This window comes from Micropterus dolomieu, linkage group LG12 (genome assembly GCF_021292245.1).
Source record: "Micropterus dolomieu isolate WLL.071019.BEF.003 ecotype Adirondacks linkage group LG12, ASM2129224v1, whole genome shotgun sequence".
In the NCBI taxonomy this organism is placed as follows: domain Eukaryota; kingdom Metazoa; phylum Chordata; class Actinopteri; order Centrarchiformes; family Centrarchidae; genus Micropterus; species Micropterus dolomieu.
In genome coordinates this window covers 8,409,789-8,425,134 of record NC_060161.1, presented here as the reverse complement: position 1 = coordinate 8,425,134, position 15,346 = coordinate 8,409,789, and the positions used below count along the sequence as shown (strand labels likewise).

The 15,346-nt window shown below is 41.8% G+C and overlaps 1 protein-coding gene across 1 annotated transcript in view; it reads right to left on the bottom strand.

The window, feature by feature from the left end:
• frem1a (Fras1 related extracellular matrix 1a) overlaps positions 1 to 14,956 on the bottom strand; it is a 31,693-nt gene extending 16,737 nt beyond the window's left edge. The window contains exons 1-16 of the mRNA XM_046065830.1: positions 14,588 to 14,956; positions 14,071 to 14,165; positions 13,658 to 13,968; positions 12,768 to 12,964; positions 11,988 to 12,311; positions 11,785 to 11,893; positions 11,010 to 11,141; positions 9,280 to 9,624; positions 9,036 to 9,178; positions 7,851 to 8,047; positions 7,677 to 7,767; positions 7,405 to 7,572; positions 7,108 to 7,316; positions 6,043 to 6,136; positions 5,096 to 5,348; positions 4,120 to 4,323 (exon numbers count right to left, since the gene is read on the bottom strand). Coding sequence (XP_045921786.1) covers positions 4,120 to 4,323; positions 5,096 to 5,348; positions 6,043 to 6,136; positions 7,108 to 7,316; positions 7,405 to 7,572; positions 7,677 to 7,767; positions 7,851 to 8,047; positions 9,036 to 9,178; positions 9,280 to 9,624; positions 11,010 to 11,141; positions 11,785 to 11,893; positions 11,988 to 12,311; positions 12,768 to 12,964; positions 13,658 to 13,968; positions 14,071 to 14,165; positions 14,588 to 14,830 — 3,115 coding nt within the window. The 5' untranslated portion in view covers positions 14,831 to 14,956. The remainder of the gene's footprint in view (positions 1 to 4,119; positions 4,324 to 5,095; positions 5,349 to 6,042; positions 6,137 to 7,107; positions 7,317 to 7,404; positions 7,573 to 7,676; positions 7,768 to 7,850; positions 8,048 to 9,035; positions 9,179 to 9,279; positions 9,625 to 11,009; positions 11,142 to 11,784; positions 11,894 to 11,987; positions 12,312 to 12,767; positions 12,965 to 13,657; positions 13,969 to 14,070; positions 14,166 to 14,587) is intronic.
• Positions 14,957 to 15,346: the final 390 nt, after the last annotated feature.

Here is a 15,346-nt window from a genome sequence, read left to right as displayed (position 1 = left end):
ACCACTTTTTGATGGTCTTGGTCTAGTCTTGGACTACTGGGTTTTGTCTCGGTCTCGGACTCAGGATTTTATTTCAAGACCAGTCAAGACCATAACTATGGGAATATCAATAAATTGCTTTTGCATTGTCTCATTTATTTGTTAGCATCTAACTAACTAAAACTTTTTGCTTCAAATGCAACCTAATTAAAAATGTGTTGTTACTGTTAACAACTGTCCCTCCAACCCGCGATGGTAAACATGGAAAAGCAGTGTTGAATAAAGATGCTTACGTTGATTTCAGCTCTTAGTGTTTGTATGTGGGTGTTTCAATGGAAAATGTGGATCTTTCAGATCAATTTGAGAAGTACCTATGATCTCGTTCCACATTTTATTGTGTTTATGGTGGGGCACTGGTCTTGGTCTTGACTTGGTCTCAGCCCTTAAAAGTCTTGGTCTTGTCTCGCTCTTGATAAACTCAGGTCTTGGTCTTGACATGGTCTCGGTTTGGGCAGTCTTGACTATAACACTATCCTTAACAAGCTCAAGAGCCCACAGATCAACATGTTACACAGCCTAATTTAAGTCCAATACTCACACTCCTCCTTTAAGCTTTGGTTTGGTCTCCCCCAACTCCAGAAAAACAAATTTGGCTATTTAGCTGCTAAGTGGCCCACTCTCTCCACTACCTAACCAACTTTAGTTTGTGGATAGGAGAAGCCAGCTGTTTCTCAGGGGATTTGTAAGTAAAATGTAATTAAATATTGCTTTTGAATAAAATGTAAAAAAAAAAAAAAAAAAAAAGTAGTATGAATAAACATGGGTGCTGATGTATCTTTTATTGATGAGACAATATTATGAGACAGAATTAACCTTGCCTCAAGTTCCACATGGCCACTGTGTCATGAAACAGGCTCTGTTAGCACCAAGGCTGAACCTCCCCCAAACATTCAGTCTTCACATGACCTTTGGGTCACAAAATAGGCCCTGACATGACTCAAATGTGGCATTAATGGAAAGTTAAGTGACCAATTTATGACAGCCAGGCCTCAAACTACCCTAATACTTCTACATTCCAGGAGATGGCCAGGAAGTTCACTGCACCTAGTACTGAGAACTCAGAAGACAAAGAGCAATGGGACTGACTGCAATGCAAAATTTAATGTACAGAACTGGATATGTGATGTTTAATTAAAAACAAATGAAGGTTCTATTTTCAAGAACATATGCATTTTTTCATATGCCATGTTTTTAGACTTTTTGACTATGATGTGAAAATGAATGTGTCTTACCAGAAAATTAGCTTTATTTTACTCATTAATTTGCTGTGCATTTGCAGTACAAACTCATATGCATGTATATGGACACACATATACTGTATATAGATATGTTTATGGATCAGAGCTTGTACTGTACATGATGAGGTAGGTGTCTTTCAGTAACTGAAGAGGCCAAGCTTTTAAACATGGGGACAGGTGGTAAACTTAATAAAGGTTTTAGAAAAGAAATTGTTACAATGAAAATAATCAAGAAAGATTAGATCTAGGGTGGGTGGAGTAAAGTTTTGTGTAATTATGTGGTTTGAGTGTAAGAAGTATGTCAAAGTAAATGAGTCAAGAATTTAGAAGCAATCTCTAGATTGAGACTGAATTAATCATTTTCCCTTTTTAGTACAAACATATATATGTATATATGATTACCATCCCTCTACTTTTTTTGTATCAGTTTTGTAATTAGATTTTTGCTACATATTTTTGGTTTTGCCTTAATTAAGTGGTATTAACACTACAGTGCAATATAGTTCAAATGAGTCAGTAAAACTGCAGACTTCTTTTTTACATTTACTCATCTGGCTGACCCTTTCTACATATGTCAGAGGTCACACACATCTGGAGCAACAAGGGGTTAAGTGTCTTGCTCAGTGACACATGTCTCGTAATGAAAATTGAACCCTGATGTCCTGGGCTGGTGTGGTTAGACGTGATGTGCGGTTGTGAGGTCGGTTGGATGTACTGCCAAATTCTCTGAAACGCCTTTTTCACAGGCAACAGCTCTGGTGGACATTCCTGCAGTCAGCATGCCAATTGCACGCTCCCTAAAACTTGTGACATCTGTGGCATTGTGCTGTGTGATGGGACTGCACATTCTCAAGTGGCCTTTCATTGTGGCCAGCCTAAGGCACACTTGTGCAATACCCATGCTGTCTAAACAGCATCTTGATATGCCATATCTGTAAAGTGGAGGGATTATCTCGGCAAAGGAGAAGTGCTCACTAACACAGATTTGTGAACAATATTTGAGAGAAATGGGACTTTTGTGTTTTGTGTAAAGTCTTAGATCTTTGAGTTCAGCTCATGGCAATGGAGGCAAAAACTAAAGTGTTGCGTTTATAATGTCATTCAGTCTAAATAATATGATTCATGTTTTCAATTACACCTGTGTTTTTCCTGCAATGACATGTCAATATTTCTGCATTGAAAATGTATATTAGAATAATGGAGGAGTAGAGTGGTACCAGAGCACCCAAGGCCGAAGATTGATGATCGATTTTGTAATTGTTTCATCTGATTTGAGGCTGCATGTTTCGGACACTCGGGTGAAGAGAGGGGCAGAGCTGTCAACTGATCACCATCTGGTGGTGAGTTGGGTTAGGGGGTGGGGGAAGACTCTGGACAGACCCAGTAAGCCCAAACGGGTAGTGTGGGTGAACTGGGAACGTCTGCAGGAGGCCCCTGTCCGTGAGATTTTCAACGCAAACCTCCGGCGGAGCTTTTCTGGCATCCCTGTGGAGGTTGGGGACATTGAACATGAGTGGGCAATGTTCAAAGCTTCTATTGCTGAAGCCGCAGCGGGAAGCTGTGGTCTCAAGGTCTTAGGTGCCTCAAGGGGCGGTAACCCTCAAACACCGTGGTGGATACCAGTGGTCAGGGAAGCCGTCCGACTGAAGAAGGAGGCGTTCCGGGATTTGTTCTCTCTGAGGACTCCGGAGGCGGTTGCAAGGTACCGACATGCCCGAAGAGCTGCAGCCTCTGCTGTGGCAGATGCAAAGCAGCGGGTGTGGGAGAAGTTCGGAGAAGACATGGAGAAGGACTTTCAGTCGGCACCAAAGTGTTTCTGGAGAACTGCCCGCCACCTCAGGAGGTGTGTACAGTAAGGTTGGGAACCTGTTGACCTTAACTGGGGAGGTAATTGGGCGGTGGAAGGAACACTTTGAGGAACTCCTAAATCCGACTGACACGCCCTCTCTAGTAGAGGCAGAGCTGGAGGCTGATTTCTTGTCAATTTCCCTGGTGGAAGTCACTGAGGTAGTCAAACAATTCCACAGTGGCAAAGCCCCAGGGGTTGATGAGAAATGCTAGAAGCGTTGGGTGTGGAGGGGCTGTATTGGATGACACGTCTCTTTAACATTGTGTGGAAGTTGGGTACAGTGCCGAAGGAGTGGCAGACTGGGGTGGTGGTTCCCCTGTTCAAAAAGGGGGACCAGAGAGTGTGTGCCGATTACAGGGGTATCACACTTCTCAGCCTTTCTCCAGTAAAGTCTACTCCAGGGTGCTGGAACGGAGGGTTCAGCCGATCATCCTGGTCATGGAACAATGGAGCAGCTCTTTACTCTCATAAGGATCTTGGAGTGGGCCTGCGAGTATGCCCATCCAGTCTACATGTGTTTTGTAGATCTGGAGAAGGCGTATGACCGGGTCCCCTGGGAGATACTGTGGGAGCTGCTTCGCGAGTATGGGGTGAGGGGGGCCCTTCTCAGGGCTATCCAATCCCTGTACATCCAAAGCGAGAGCTGTGTCCAAGTACTTGGCAGTAAGTCGGATTCTTTCCAGGTGAGGGTTGGCCTTCGCTAGGGCTGCGCTTTGTCACCAATCCTGTTTGTGATATTCATGGAGAAGTTTGGGGTGCCCTGCTGGAGCTGCTGCCCCCGCGACCCGACCCCGGAAAAGCGGATGAAGATGGATGGATGGAGGAGTACGGTGCAAAGTAGCAGGGGCAACAGTAGAGTGAGGGAAGTATCCATCATGCACACTCCCACAGACATACAGTCCGGAGAGTTCTTACCAAGCAAAATAAGTGACAACACTTGTATAGGTTGACCACAGGTGTGTAGCGGCTTTAACTGAGTTAGAAATGGCTCACCTGTTGTCAGTGAAGGTGGTTGGCTGTCAACTGGAAACACTGTGATGTGAAGGTCGTACACAGGCAGACTGTCCCGTAGTTGAGCAGCGCCTCTGGTCCGGATGGGATTTCCGTCACTGCAGCACAGAGCAGAGTTTTCTGTTTCTCCGTCAGAAATGACAAAGGTGATGGTGTCATGGCGAGGAGTGAGTCCAATCTCCAGTCCTAAAACCACAATCATATTAGGTAATTTTAGAGACAATCCCTGCTGTACTAAAGTTAATCTCTCTAAGATATTTACTGTATGTTACACGTCCAGGTGCTTTATAAAAATGTAATGTGCAGCCAAAAATGATGAGAATGAGATCAATCATTCAACAGTAGTGCAAAGAATGGAGCAACTGTAAGCTCCAATTCAGCATAAAGGAACAGTCATAGCAAGAAGAAAAAAATAATTTCTGCAATTTAATATGTTTTCCTATTTACTTTATACCAGGAACGAATCATAAATATAAACATAAACATAACCCTATAAAGACAGATGAACAATGCTGTGCAGTTAGAATAGTGAGTAAACTTGGGTTTCCCCTCCACAACAGTTCAAACAATATGTCTTCTTGAATGTGGATACAGATGATACAAAGCTCACATCATTTAAATGATAATGACAGTTAGTTAAGGTATCATAACCCCACCTTTAAAGGGTCTTGTGTAAGATTGTGGGACACGAAACCGAAACAGTGAATAAATTCAACAAAATAATTTAAAAAAGAACAAACATATGATATTAGAAAGGAGCCAGAGTTTTAACTTCTCTCTTAAGATCTCTACTTACTTAATTCTTAATGCAACTACTTCCCTCAGTTTTCATGTGAAGTGCAATACAAGGAAAGCCTCTGAGAAAAGATTGTCTGAAAGAGTGCACCTTATACCCATTTGACCTGTGTAACAGCAGGCTTTAAACACCTCAGCCTTAAGCCCACTCTCTGCTGCCTACCTGTGTGTTTGTAGCTGATGGTCCCTGCAGTGATGTCTGCCTGGATGAAGCGATCGACGATGACACCGTTTCGGAGCACCACACCATGGTACGGTTGACGGGCAATCAGGAAAGCCAGGCTGCTGTTGTCACTGTCTACATCAGTGGCGTAGATATACTCAGCTGTGATGACTATTTCCTGTCCTTCTGCACAGCTGAGAACCGGTTTCAATCCAGTAACCAGCACTGGGACCTCATCATTGACGGGCATCACCTGGAGATGACATGTAAGCAAGGGCGTCACTTTGTGTTGAAAAGTGGTGGGTACATTTAAGGGCTCATATTAGGGGTGTAACGAAACACTTAGTCCACGAGACGTGAGAATGCACAATATTGGGGTCATGAGAACAAGACAAAAAGATACTCCAATGCTATTTAGAAGAAATCTTCATTGATGAAACATACTATTTGATTTGGGGTCTGGGGGATTCTGAGCATTAAACTCTTAATTTCCTGCATTCTGGAGACATTTTCTGCTCCAATTTATGGTCTTTATTTATATGAAGGCAAACAAAATTCATGTGGTTGGTGACAATTAATATGAAGATATTATTGAATCTAATGCAGTAATCAGCAGCTTATTTTTTTAACCAAAGTCACCTTTTTTGGACAAGGCAGATCTGTTTCTTCTATATTTACATTGCACATCATGTTTTCCTATTGTGCAATTAAACCTTTTTCATAGAATTTCTATTTCTTATTTAACACTTCTTGTTGCAAGCTAAATTAGTCATTTCAAAAGGTAATGGGGACATGTCCCCAGTGTCCCCTGTGTAAATGACACCTATGCATGCAAGTCACTTTGATAAAACAGTTAAGGTTCATTTTTCTGAGAAAGAAGGACCAAAGGCATAAAGATTGTCCATCTTTAAATAAGCCCCCATTCATTCTCAAATGAGGGCAATTACCTTCACTTGCAGGACAAAGCTGACTGAATTGGTTCCATCTGTTGCAGCGAATTCAATCTTGTCCTCTACAGTTTCAGAGCTGTCGTGATTGTACCTGATTGAGAAATGACAAATGAAATTAAGGTTTGCTGAGTGACCAAAATTTAAAATGAAAATAGTCAGAGAATTAAAATAAAGGAATCTTTTCTAAACAGCTTTGGTATCTACTTACTCAGCAACCTCACACCATCTATCCTGCAAATCATTTCAAACAGCTGAACACTTGGCAAGTATCATGATTCGGATCATGTTTTCCCATTCAATTACACAGTGTTTGTTGGAACATAGGCATAAACATGAGTCTGGGGGAAAGAAACAAACCCCAGATGTTGCTCTGCACCCACTGGATGTCTGTGGGCAAGTTGATTGGACACATTAGCCGTAATAACTTGATGGAATATTAAGTGTGTTTGTTCTTCCCTCTAGTGGTCAATAATTACTTTGAGCCAAGTCCAATCCAACTGTCTCCAGATTAGGGCTGAACAATTAATTGAACTCTTACCAAAATTGCATTATGGCTTACTGCAATTTTCAAACGGCAGGAGGTGCAATATTTGTTAAAGGCAAAAACGTGTGTAAAAATGCCATGTCCTGGCCTACACATTATATTCTGCAAAAATAAGAAAACATCTTTGTTTGGTACAGATCCTTGCAAAAATTACACATTTAAATATGTTTTGAATAAAAATGAAATGAAAATGAGAATAATAATGTAAAAATGATCTTTCCCTCCAAAATTGCAAATCATATCCAACTGCAAAATCAGTCAAAGTAATCGCAATAAGATATTTTTTTCAATGTCATTTAGCCCTACCACTGTATGTACTGTATTTACACTCCAATGCAGCCCAACGGACCTTTGTAAAGCCAGTTTTTGTTGACAGAGTCAGAGAGAACTATATTCAACTGTATTGCATTGTAAAGGTATTTCCATGTATATATTTTTTCCTCATCCATATTTATCAAGAATGATTTAAGTGTAAATCCTACATGATAGAAAGAAACAAATGAAGCAGGACGTCTGACCTAACTTTAAGGCTTTTCAGGTCTTGAACAGTGAAAGCGTGGCCTGCTTTCAGCGGAAGCCCGCCTAGTTGCAGAGCCCCATGCTGCGGTTCCCTCTGAAGCTCCACCAGCAGGACTTCTTCCATAGAGTCCACGTCCGACAGCTGCAAGTGTTCAGGCCCGAGCCAGCTCTCCCCTCCCTCATCCACAGTCAGAGGGGAGGTAATAACCTGAAACACAGCACATCCACACCTTTTCTATTTATCCACACATCCACAGGCAAGAATAAGATTAAAATGAAATGATTTTCTTTTTCACCTGTGGTGGCTGGTTGTTCACTGGCACCACAGTGACGTTAAAGCAGATCCCAGTGACTGTTTTACCTAAGTGGTTGGTTACAGAGAGAACAAACTGGATATGCTGGGGGTAAGGGCCGATGTCCATGATTGGAGGCATGTAGGCTACTTTCATGAAATTCACTGCATGCTAGGAACAAGCCAAAAAGAAGAAATTAGATCCATTTTGTATAAGTTAGTCTCATTGCATGTACATTTAAAGCATTTCTGAATAAAAAAAACTAAAAGAATTACCTGTGTGAAGAGCCTCAGCACTGGTGCACTGGAGTCTTTGGTGAATTTGGGTATGCTGTCGACTAAGAACAGCCGGCCTGCGTCTGGACTGCTGCTCGTGGTGACAACAGCACAGATTCAGTTTTTCCACTGCTTGTTTCCTAGTGTGTTTTCTGAACTTGAGGGCATACTCACCTGTGAGGACCTGTGTAGAAAGGTGGAGTAGTAACCGTATACGTAAGTTCACTGTCTGGGGACTCCTGGTCTACAAAGTGAAGCTGTTGCCGTGTTATATGGACCACTTCTGTTTCTTTGATCACAAGACATCGGCTGGTACCAGGAAACTCTTTGGGTGGTTGGTCAGGAACAGGCTCTATGTGCACCATCACCACCTGCACCACAAGAACACCATAATAGATCAATCAAGTACAACTCTGTGATGGAATTTCATTGCAGTATTATTGAATCCTATACTATAGATGGATATTTAAATTCCAACAGTTTTTTAGCCATGTGAGTAACGAGCATCCGTGACGGCAAAGACAGCTGGTCAGTCGATCTGTCACCACTTATTCATAATTAAATATCAGCAACAAATGTTAAATGGAAGGTTCATGAAATTTGTCACGTTCATGGTCCCCAGAAGATGAATCCCAATGACTTTGGTGATCCCTAGAGGTTGAGTTTGAGTTTTAGTAAACCTGTGAAACTGATGACATTCTTTGGCCTTGTGTTTAGTGCTAATTTGCAGATGTTAGCGTGCAAACACACTAAATTAAGATAGTGAGAATGGTAAACATTAACTCTAGTGAACAACATGTTTGTAGGTGATGGCACATAGATAAGATGTTTGCCTTTGGTGTGGGACACCTGGGTTTGATTCCCACTGTGAGACATCTACTATTGTGTCCCTGAGCAAGACACTTAACCCCTAGTTGCTCCAGAGGCGTGCGACCTCTGACATATATAGCAATTGTAAGTTGCTTTGGATAAAAGCGTCAGATAAATGAGTAAATGTAATTACCATTGTGAGCATCTTAGCACACTGATGTTAGCATTGAGCTCAAAGCATGACTGCGGTCTAACAGCTCACTGTGCTGCTAGTTTGGCTGCAGACTCTTAAGCTTAATTTATACTTCTGTGTTAAAGTTATTATGTATCTCTCAAGCCATGTAAATGGACTGACTTTCTAGTCTGCCATTCATGCACTGACGGCAGAGGCTACCATGCAAGGTGCATCAGAAACAGAGACTAATACATTTACCAGTCTGGTACTAATCAGGATCGTGCTTGAAGTGTCCCTCATCATTCAGCATAAATTGAAATGTTGTTTCCAATTTCCTAATAACAGTATTTTAAAGATGTGTCACTGGTACACACTTGAGGCTCTGACAGGTTGGGGGGGTCATGGAAATCCGACAGCACCACCTCAAAGGAGTCATCAAACACCTCGTTTCCTAGGTGTCGATAGTAAACCATGGACTGAGATAGGTCTTTCTGCAGAAAGTGGCTCACAGGATAGCCTGGATTAAAACCAACAGAAACATGACATGATCTGGTTAAAAACCAAAACAAAGTACATGTCGATTAAAATAAAATAAACAGTAAAGTCCATTCTTCTGACCTGTGAGCCCTGCTCCTGGGATTTTCATGACCTCTCCTGCCTGCGGGGGGCGGGTGATGTTAAAGAGGATGTAGGCGTCGCTGGAGTCCATGTCTGAAGCCTGGAGAGTGGAGCCTCTCAGTAAGGCCATCTGGCCCTCAGACACCTCCAGCAGCATGTTGGTGATGAGGAACGGAGGGCTGTCGTCCTTCGGCAGGATCTTAATGGGGAACTTGTGTCGGGTCTGATGGGGGCCGTCAGTGATACGGAAGATGATGAAGTCGTTAATGGAGTCGCTGTCATCGTGATGATAGCGAACCACGCCCGCTTTGATGTCATTGACGGTGAACATGAAGCCCTTCCCACCTGGATTTTACATGAACCATTCAAAGAAAAACAGAAGTCAAATTAAAAAAATCATTTTGATATTTGCTCGTTTTAATGATGTAAATATTATATTACTGACAAATTAAAGTAAATGTGATATTTGGTGTAGATAACCTACACCTCATACCAGTGGTATAGTACAGAACCTCCTAGGGGTCAGGGCAAGAATTTTTTTGAGGATTACTTTTGTGTCCCCTCGCTGTATGTTTTGCATTCCCTAGCAATACTTTTGCTTTATCTCACAATGCTTCCTTCTAAGCCTTGCTTACACAGCTTAAACTGTTCCTGTTAAATGTCCAGTCTGGACGAAATGGGACTCATGGGACTAAGCAACAGGATATGAAAGACTGTTATGTCCACATCTTTACACAGACCTGACGCATCAATGTCCCGGAACACTCAGCGGGTGCACCGTGTTCTGTCAGAGCGCAAGACTCTGGCAGATGAGAGGAGGCGGACTCCGTGTTTACATCGGTGATGCTTGGTGCTTAAACACTCAAAGCGGATGGACACTGTTTCCTAAATGTCAGACTTTTTATGTAGCCTACATATTTCACATTATGTAATACTGTCCACTCAATATAAATGTCCATGCTGCTACTCCACTTCCACACTGTTTACATAGCCTACTGCTATTAGACTGCTGCCGCTATTTCTGATGCTGCTAATTATTTCATTATTAGACATACTCCTGCTACTATTAACCACTCTGATGGTGCTATTATTAAAATAGAGATAGGCGATACACATAAGGTGTGTACTTCACATAATGGTTGCACTACGCACTTTATAATGCTCCAGTCCCACCATGCTCACTCCGCCTGACAGTATACAGCCAAGTTAAGTTTTCCAGGTATTCTTTACAGTTCCATTTACCAGGAGCAAAAGTATTGTGAGGTATTGCGAGGGGACGCAAAAGTAGCCCTCTAGCTTCCCTTAGCAGGCTCCGTAGTATAGTAATGTTCTCAAAATTAAGACTACAGAAACCTTGTATGTTTCTTCATTTAAGAAACTGTAAACTTTAAATCCTGTTTATTTTAAAAGAAAGATGGCTTCTTCCTGTTTTGCATAGTACAGCATTTTAGGAGATGTTTGGCTAAGTCTGGCACAGTAGTATCCATTATGAAACAGTGTCAAGGCTGCCACAGCTTGCCAATCCCTCTCGGTGGTGCTAGACTTGTTTGTTAAGAACACTGGTTCCCAACCTGGCGCTGAAATCCTCTCTAGATAAATCAGAGGGGCAGCAAGATGTTAAAGACATCATCATCAGGCTAGGAAAACCAGAGGCTGATAGACCAGGTCATCCCTTCGCCATAGTAGGATTTGCACAATTGTGGATCGAGGATCACTTGTTGTGTCTGTACCTCTGACAGTGAGTTTTCCATGCTGCAGGCCGTCCACAGTGATGATACGAACCGCATTCAGGTTGTCGTTGTCCACAATCTGGAACTGCTCCCACATTATTGGCCGGGACTGACCCTCTAACAGACTGAGACCTATAAGGTAAATAGTTAATCAGCTGTTAAAAACTACTTAGCTAAGTATACTAAACATGCCAAGCCTCATTCTGAAAGATACCAAAGATAACGTTAAAAGCTGTTTGTCCAACTTTCTGTGTTCAGAGAAGTTATAGACTGCTGCTCTGGAGGCACTCCTTTACATGGAGATCATTTCCAATGTCTTGACTCAGCTAATGCTGTCTTAAAGCTGCAAAAACCAAAGGTGGCTTTGTGTTCTTTGACCACTTGGTGCCTGAAGATCTCTAAAAATCTGACAGCTACATAGCCTGGCATATTATTGCCTGATAAAAGTGTTCAATTGTATGGGGCAGTTAACAGACACACAAAAATATCTTTTAGTTGTTGGGGTCTCTACCTACTCTTAAGAGAAATATTTGGCTCTGTGGCTGGTAGATGTTTGACGTTTTTCACAAAACTTGCTCACTTGCTAACTTGGTCTGTCAGTTATTTTATGATAGGCAGGTAGTGTGCAGTGGGATTTTTGCAAAGCTTTCTTGCTGAAGTAGAACGATGAGTCCCTAATGCATTGTCACTATGAATAATCATTTTACCAGCAATCAAGTAAATTGGATTTTATTGCATTTCAAAAAGCTTTTGCAATATGACGATACTAGCATACCCATGTTCCAAGACACTCTTGGTGCATTCGTGTCGGCATTCCTTACAGACATGTGAACAGTCATTGATGGGCTCTTCTCAAAGAAAAAATCATGAACTTCAAATTCCACCTGTATGGGAAGATACAAAGATTTTCAGAAAACATTGACAACACTAAACTGAAATTGTTTTCTATACTGCACAAAGTATAGAAAAGGTAAGCACCTCGTAATTCCTGCGTTGCGTATGAGAGGAGTTTGGAGGTTGATAGCCAATGAGCATATCATTGAGATCGAGCCAAGTAAAGGAGGAGATTGGACGAGTGTGATCAGACAGATGGGCGATGAAGCCATCCACGGGGGGTTTGGTGATGTTGAAAACCAAAAGCTGTTTGGGAGTTTCTTCATCTTCAGCATCTAGTGTAGCAGTTGAGAGCGGAGTGAGGATAAACTGGTCCACTTCCAGAATAAACATGGACATGAAGGACGGTTTGGGAGGCTGGTTGGGCATTGCACCAACGATCTGCACTGGAATCCAGGCCTGTTCAGACTATGTAAAGAAAACACAACAACCAATACTTCAAACAAAATGTCCTATGGTTTTGTCAATTTATTTGGGACAAAGATAGTAATTCATCTTTTAAGAGTATCTTTTGCAGTGGCAAAATATTTTTTCATCCTTCATCTTCAACCACTTATCCATGTAGGTCATGGGGGTCTGGAGCCAATCCCAGCCAACACTGGACGAGAGGCAGGGTACACCATGGAGAAGTTGCCAGTTCATCACAGGGCTGACACAAACAACAGTTTACACATACATTCACACCTAAGTGCAATTTAGAGTCGCCAGTTAACCTTTGCATGTCTGTGGACTGTAGGAGGAAGCCAGAGCATCCGGAGAGAACTCATGCAGACATTCAATCTGCCCATTGGCAGACCAATATTTTGCTATAACTAAATACAGTGACTTGAAACATAATATTCTTGAAAAATCAGGTTTTTTTACCTGATATATGCTGCCACTCCTGGTGTCTTTTAGATCCAGTCTGATTGCAATGTAGTCTGCGTCTGGGGATGGAGGGTCTATGTGCTGATACCTCAGCCCCATCACCAGGAAGTCATCACAGGGAATTCTGGTGAACTTCACTAGCTTCAGACCCTTCAGGCAGTCTTCAGATTTACACATTGCTCTGTCTTTATTATCTGAATAATTACACAACCATAGAGATATTACACAAGTTTGGCATCATATTTTGATATCTTGATTTATTGGTTACAATTGGTCCCATGCTTACCTTACAGGAAAAACAAACAGTTCACACCAGGGACCAGTTGATCAACAAATTTACCCTCGGGTTCAATTAAGTAGTTTTTCAGTAAACACAATTAACATCATTCTGCCTAATCAGTATTTTAATGACTATTTCTTTGCTGATGACACCATTGTGTATCCCATTGATATCACTCAGACAGAAGCTCTTACTAATCTTACATCCGCTTTTGATGCTTTTTAGGCTTCTTAATTAGAGACCTGTTATGAATGCAGAAAAGACCACATACATAGTTGTCTCTACATCTACCTGTGTCTCTGGTTATCCTATCATTAAAACTTTAAATGGAGCCCGTATCATTCTCATAGAGACATACAAGCTCATGGGAACCCAAAACATACAAATTACACTAGGTTTTTCTGTACAGAATAAAAGGCCGTTGTCTTTTCTCAATCGGAAAACAATGGTACAGTCAACTGTCTGCACTCGATCACTGAGACGATCTGTACTGTCATACTACCCCATGGTTACTTAAGCACTTAATCCCAGTCTATGACATTCATTGGTGGATTTTTTCCTATTCACTTATGGATTGGGGGATTTGCCATCATCAGCTGTCAGTTACCTAGCTGCTGACGTAGGTGGATGAAGCTCTCTGGCTCGTCGCCTCTCGTCGTGGCTTTCTCTGGCTCTCCGGTGACCAGCTGGCCGTGGGCAGGCAGGTGGGTGTCATGACTACTCAAATGGATGCTACACTCCAGGCTAGACCTCCTCTCATAGTGGAAGGACACCACATTGCCATCCACAGCATCAGAGAGGCTGTAAAATTCAGGAACCTCCAGGGATTTGGGACCCAGCTTTATGATGCTGCATTCAGGTTCCATGATGTCCAAATGCAGAGAAAACACCTCCATGTATGTCTCTGTCTCTGTGAACCTGGTGAGAATAATGTTAGATGATTATGCAGCTATACCAGCAAGAACAGGAAAGAAAGTGAATAAGTGTGTTTCCCATCTTGAGGATATTCAGGTGTTGTACCTGTACAGTCGAAGCTTGACAGTGTCCTCCTTTAACAGTGGACAGCCGTTGTGGACATACTTTACCTCATCAGCCAGATAGTGGCAATCAAATACCTGAACAAATAAGGTAGAAATCTTAATTATCAAGTAAAATTGTGCAGTCAAGACTACAGTATGTAGAACTACCTGGACATGCAAAGCTAACTTTTATTTATTCATTATTTTAAAGTTTATTTAACAGGGACAATGCATTATAAAACTTCAAGTTTGAAAAGATGAATTACACAGAGATATAGCTGGGGAGTGGAGTGAGTGAGCCACTTACATTTAGTAGGAACAAGATGGAATGATGGAACCCAGCAGTGAGCTATTGTCATCATTACAACAACACACTAATAACATATATGGTTTCGTACATGTTAACAGTACTGTGGAAGCATAATGCATGCCTTGAAACCATACACCTTGGTTTTACTACACATGGTAAATTGCCTTGACACACTTGGGTTTTCATATGAATAGGATTTTCCCATTACCTGAGGCGTGAGCTTTCCCACTCGTTGAGTTATGGGCTCATTTAACACCACCTCCACCTTGCATGCATCCTTCTGACGGGGAATATGAAACTGCAAGTCACCGTCCTGGAGGTAGGCTGACTGACCCCGTTTCACCTTTAAACCCTTATTGACTTTCACAAGGGAACCATGCAATGAGCAGGTCACTCCCAGCAGAAGCGCTGGAAGCAAGATCCAAGCCAGAGTTTGACCCTGTGAACCCATCACTGTCAGTCACAAGCAAATGTCCTGTAGGGTCTTCAAGGACTTACTCCAAACAAAAGCAGGATTGCTTTCAGAAACACTCTTCAGGAGGAGAGTTTAGTAAACCAAGGATATCTCTTGAGAAGAAGTTACATTTTCTTCTGTTCGTGTGATGATTTTATGGCAGGAGCTTTTACCAGTTTACATCAGTCATGAGCTGTAAAGAAATTAAACAAGTTTGAGTCTGTAACACATATATAACAAATGTGGCCTAGAAGTGCAAACACATTTCACAAAGGAAATTAACAAAACCAAAAACACTACAACATTTCAGGAAAATGAGAAACAGTAATATTATTGCAATTAAAGTTGCATTTACTGATTTTATAAGCTACGCTAACATGTTAGCAAAAATCTCAGCACAAGCAGTTGAGCTTTGAAAAGAACCGAATGTACTGTAGTTTCTGTAGTGGCAATTGAACATAACTACATGAATATAGAAGCAGTGATCGTATGAGGCTTTTTTGGTTGTGAAGG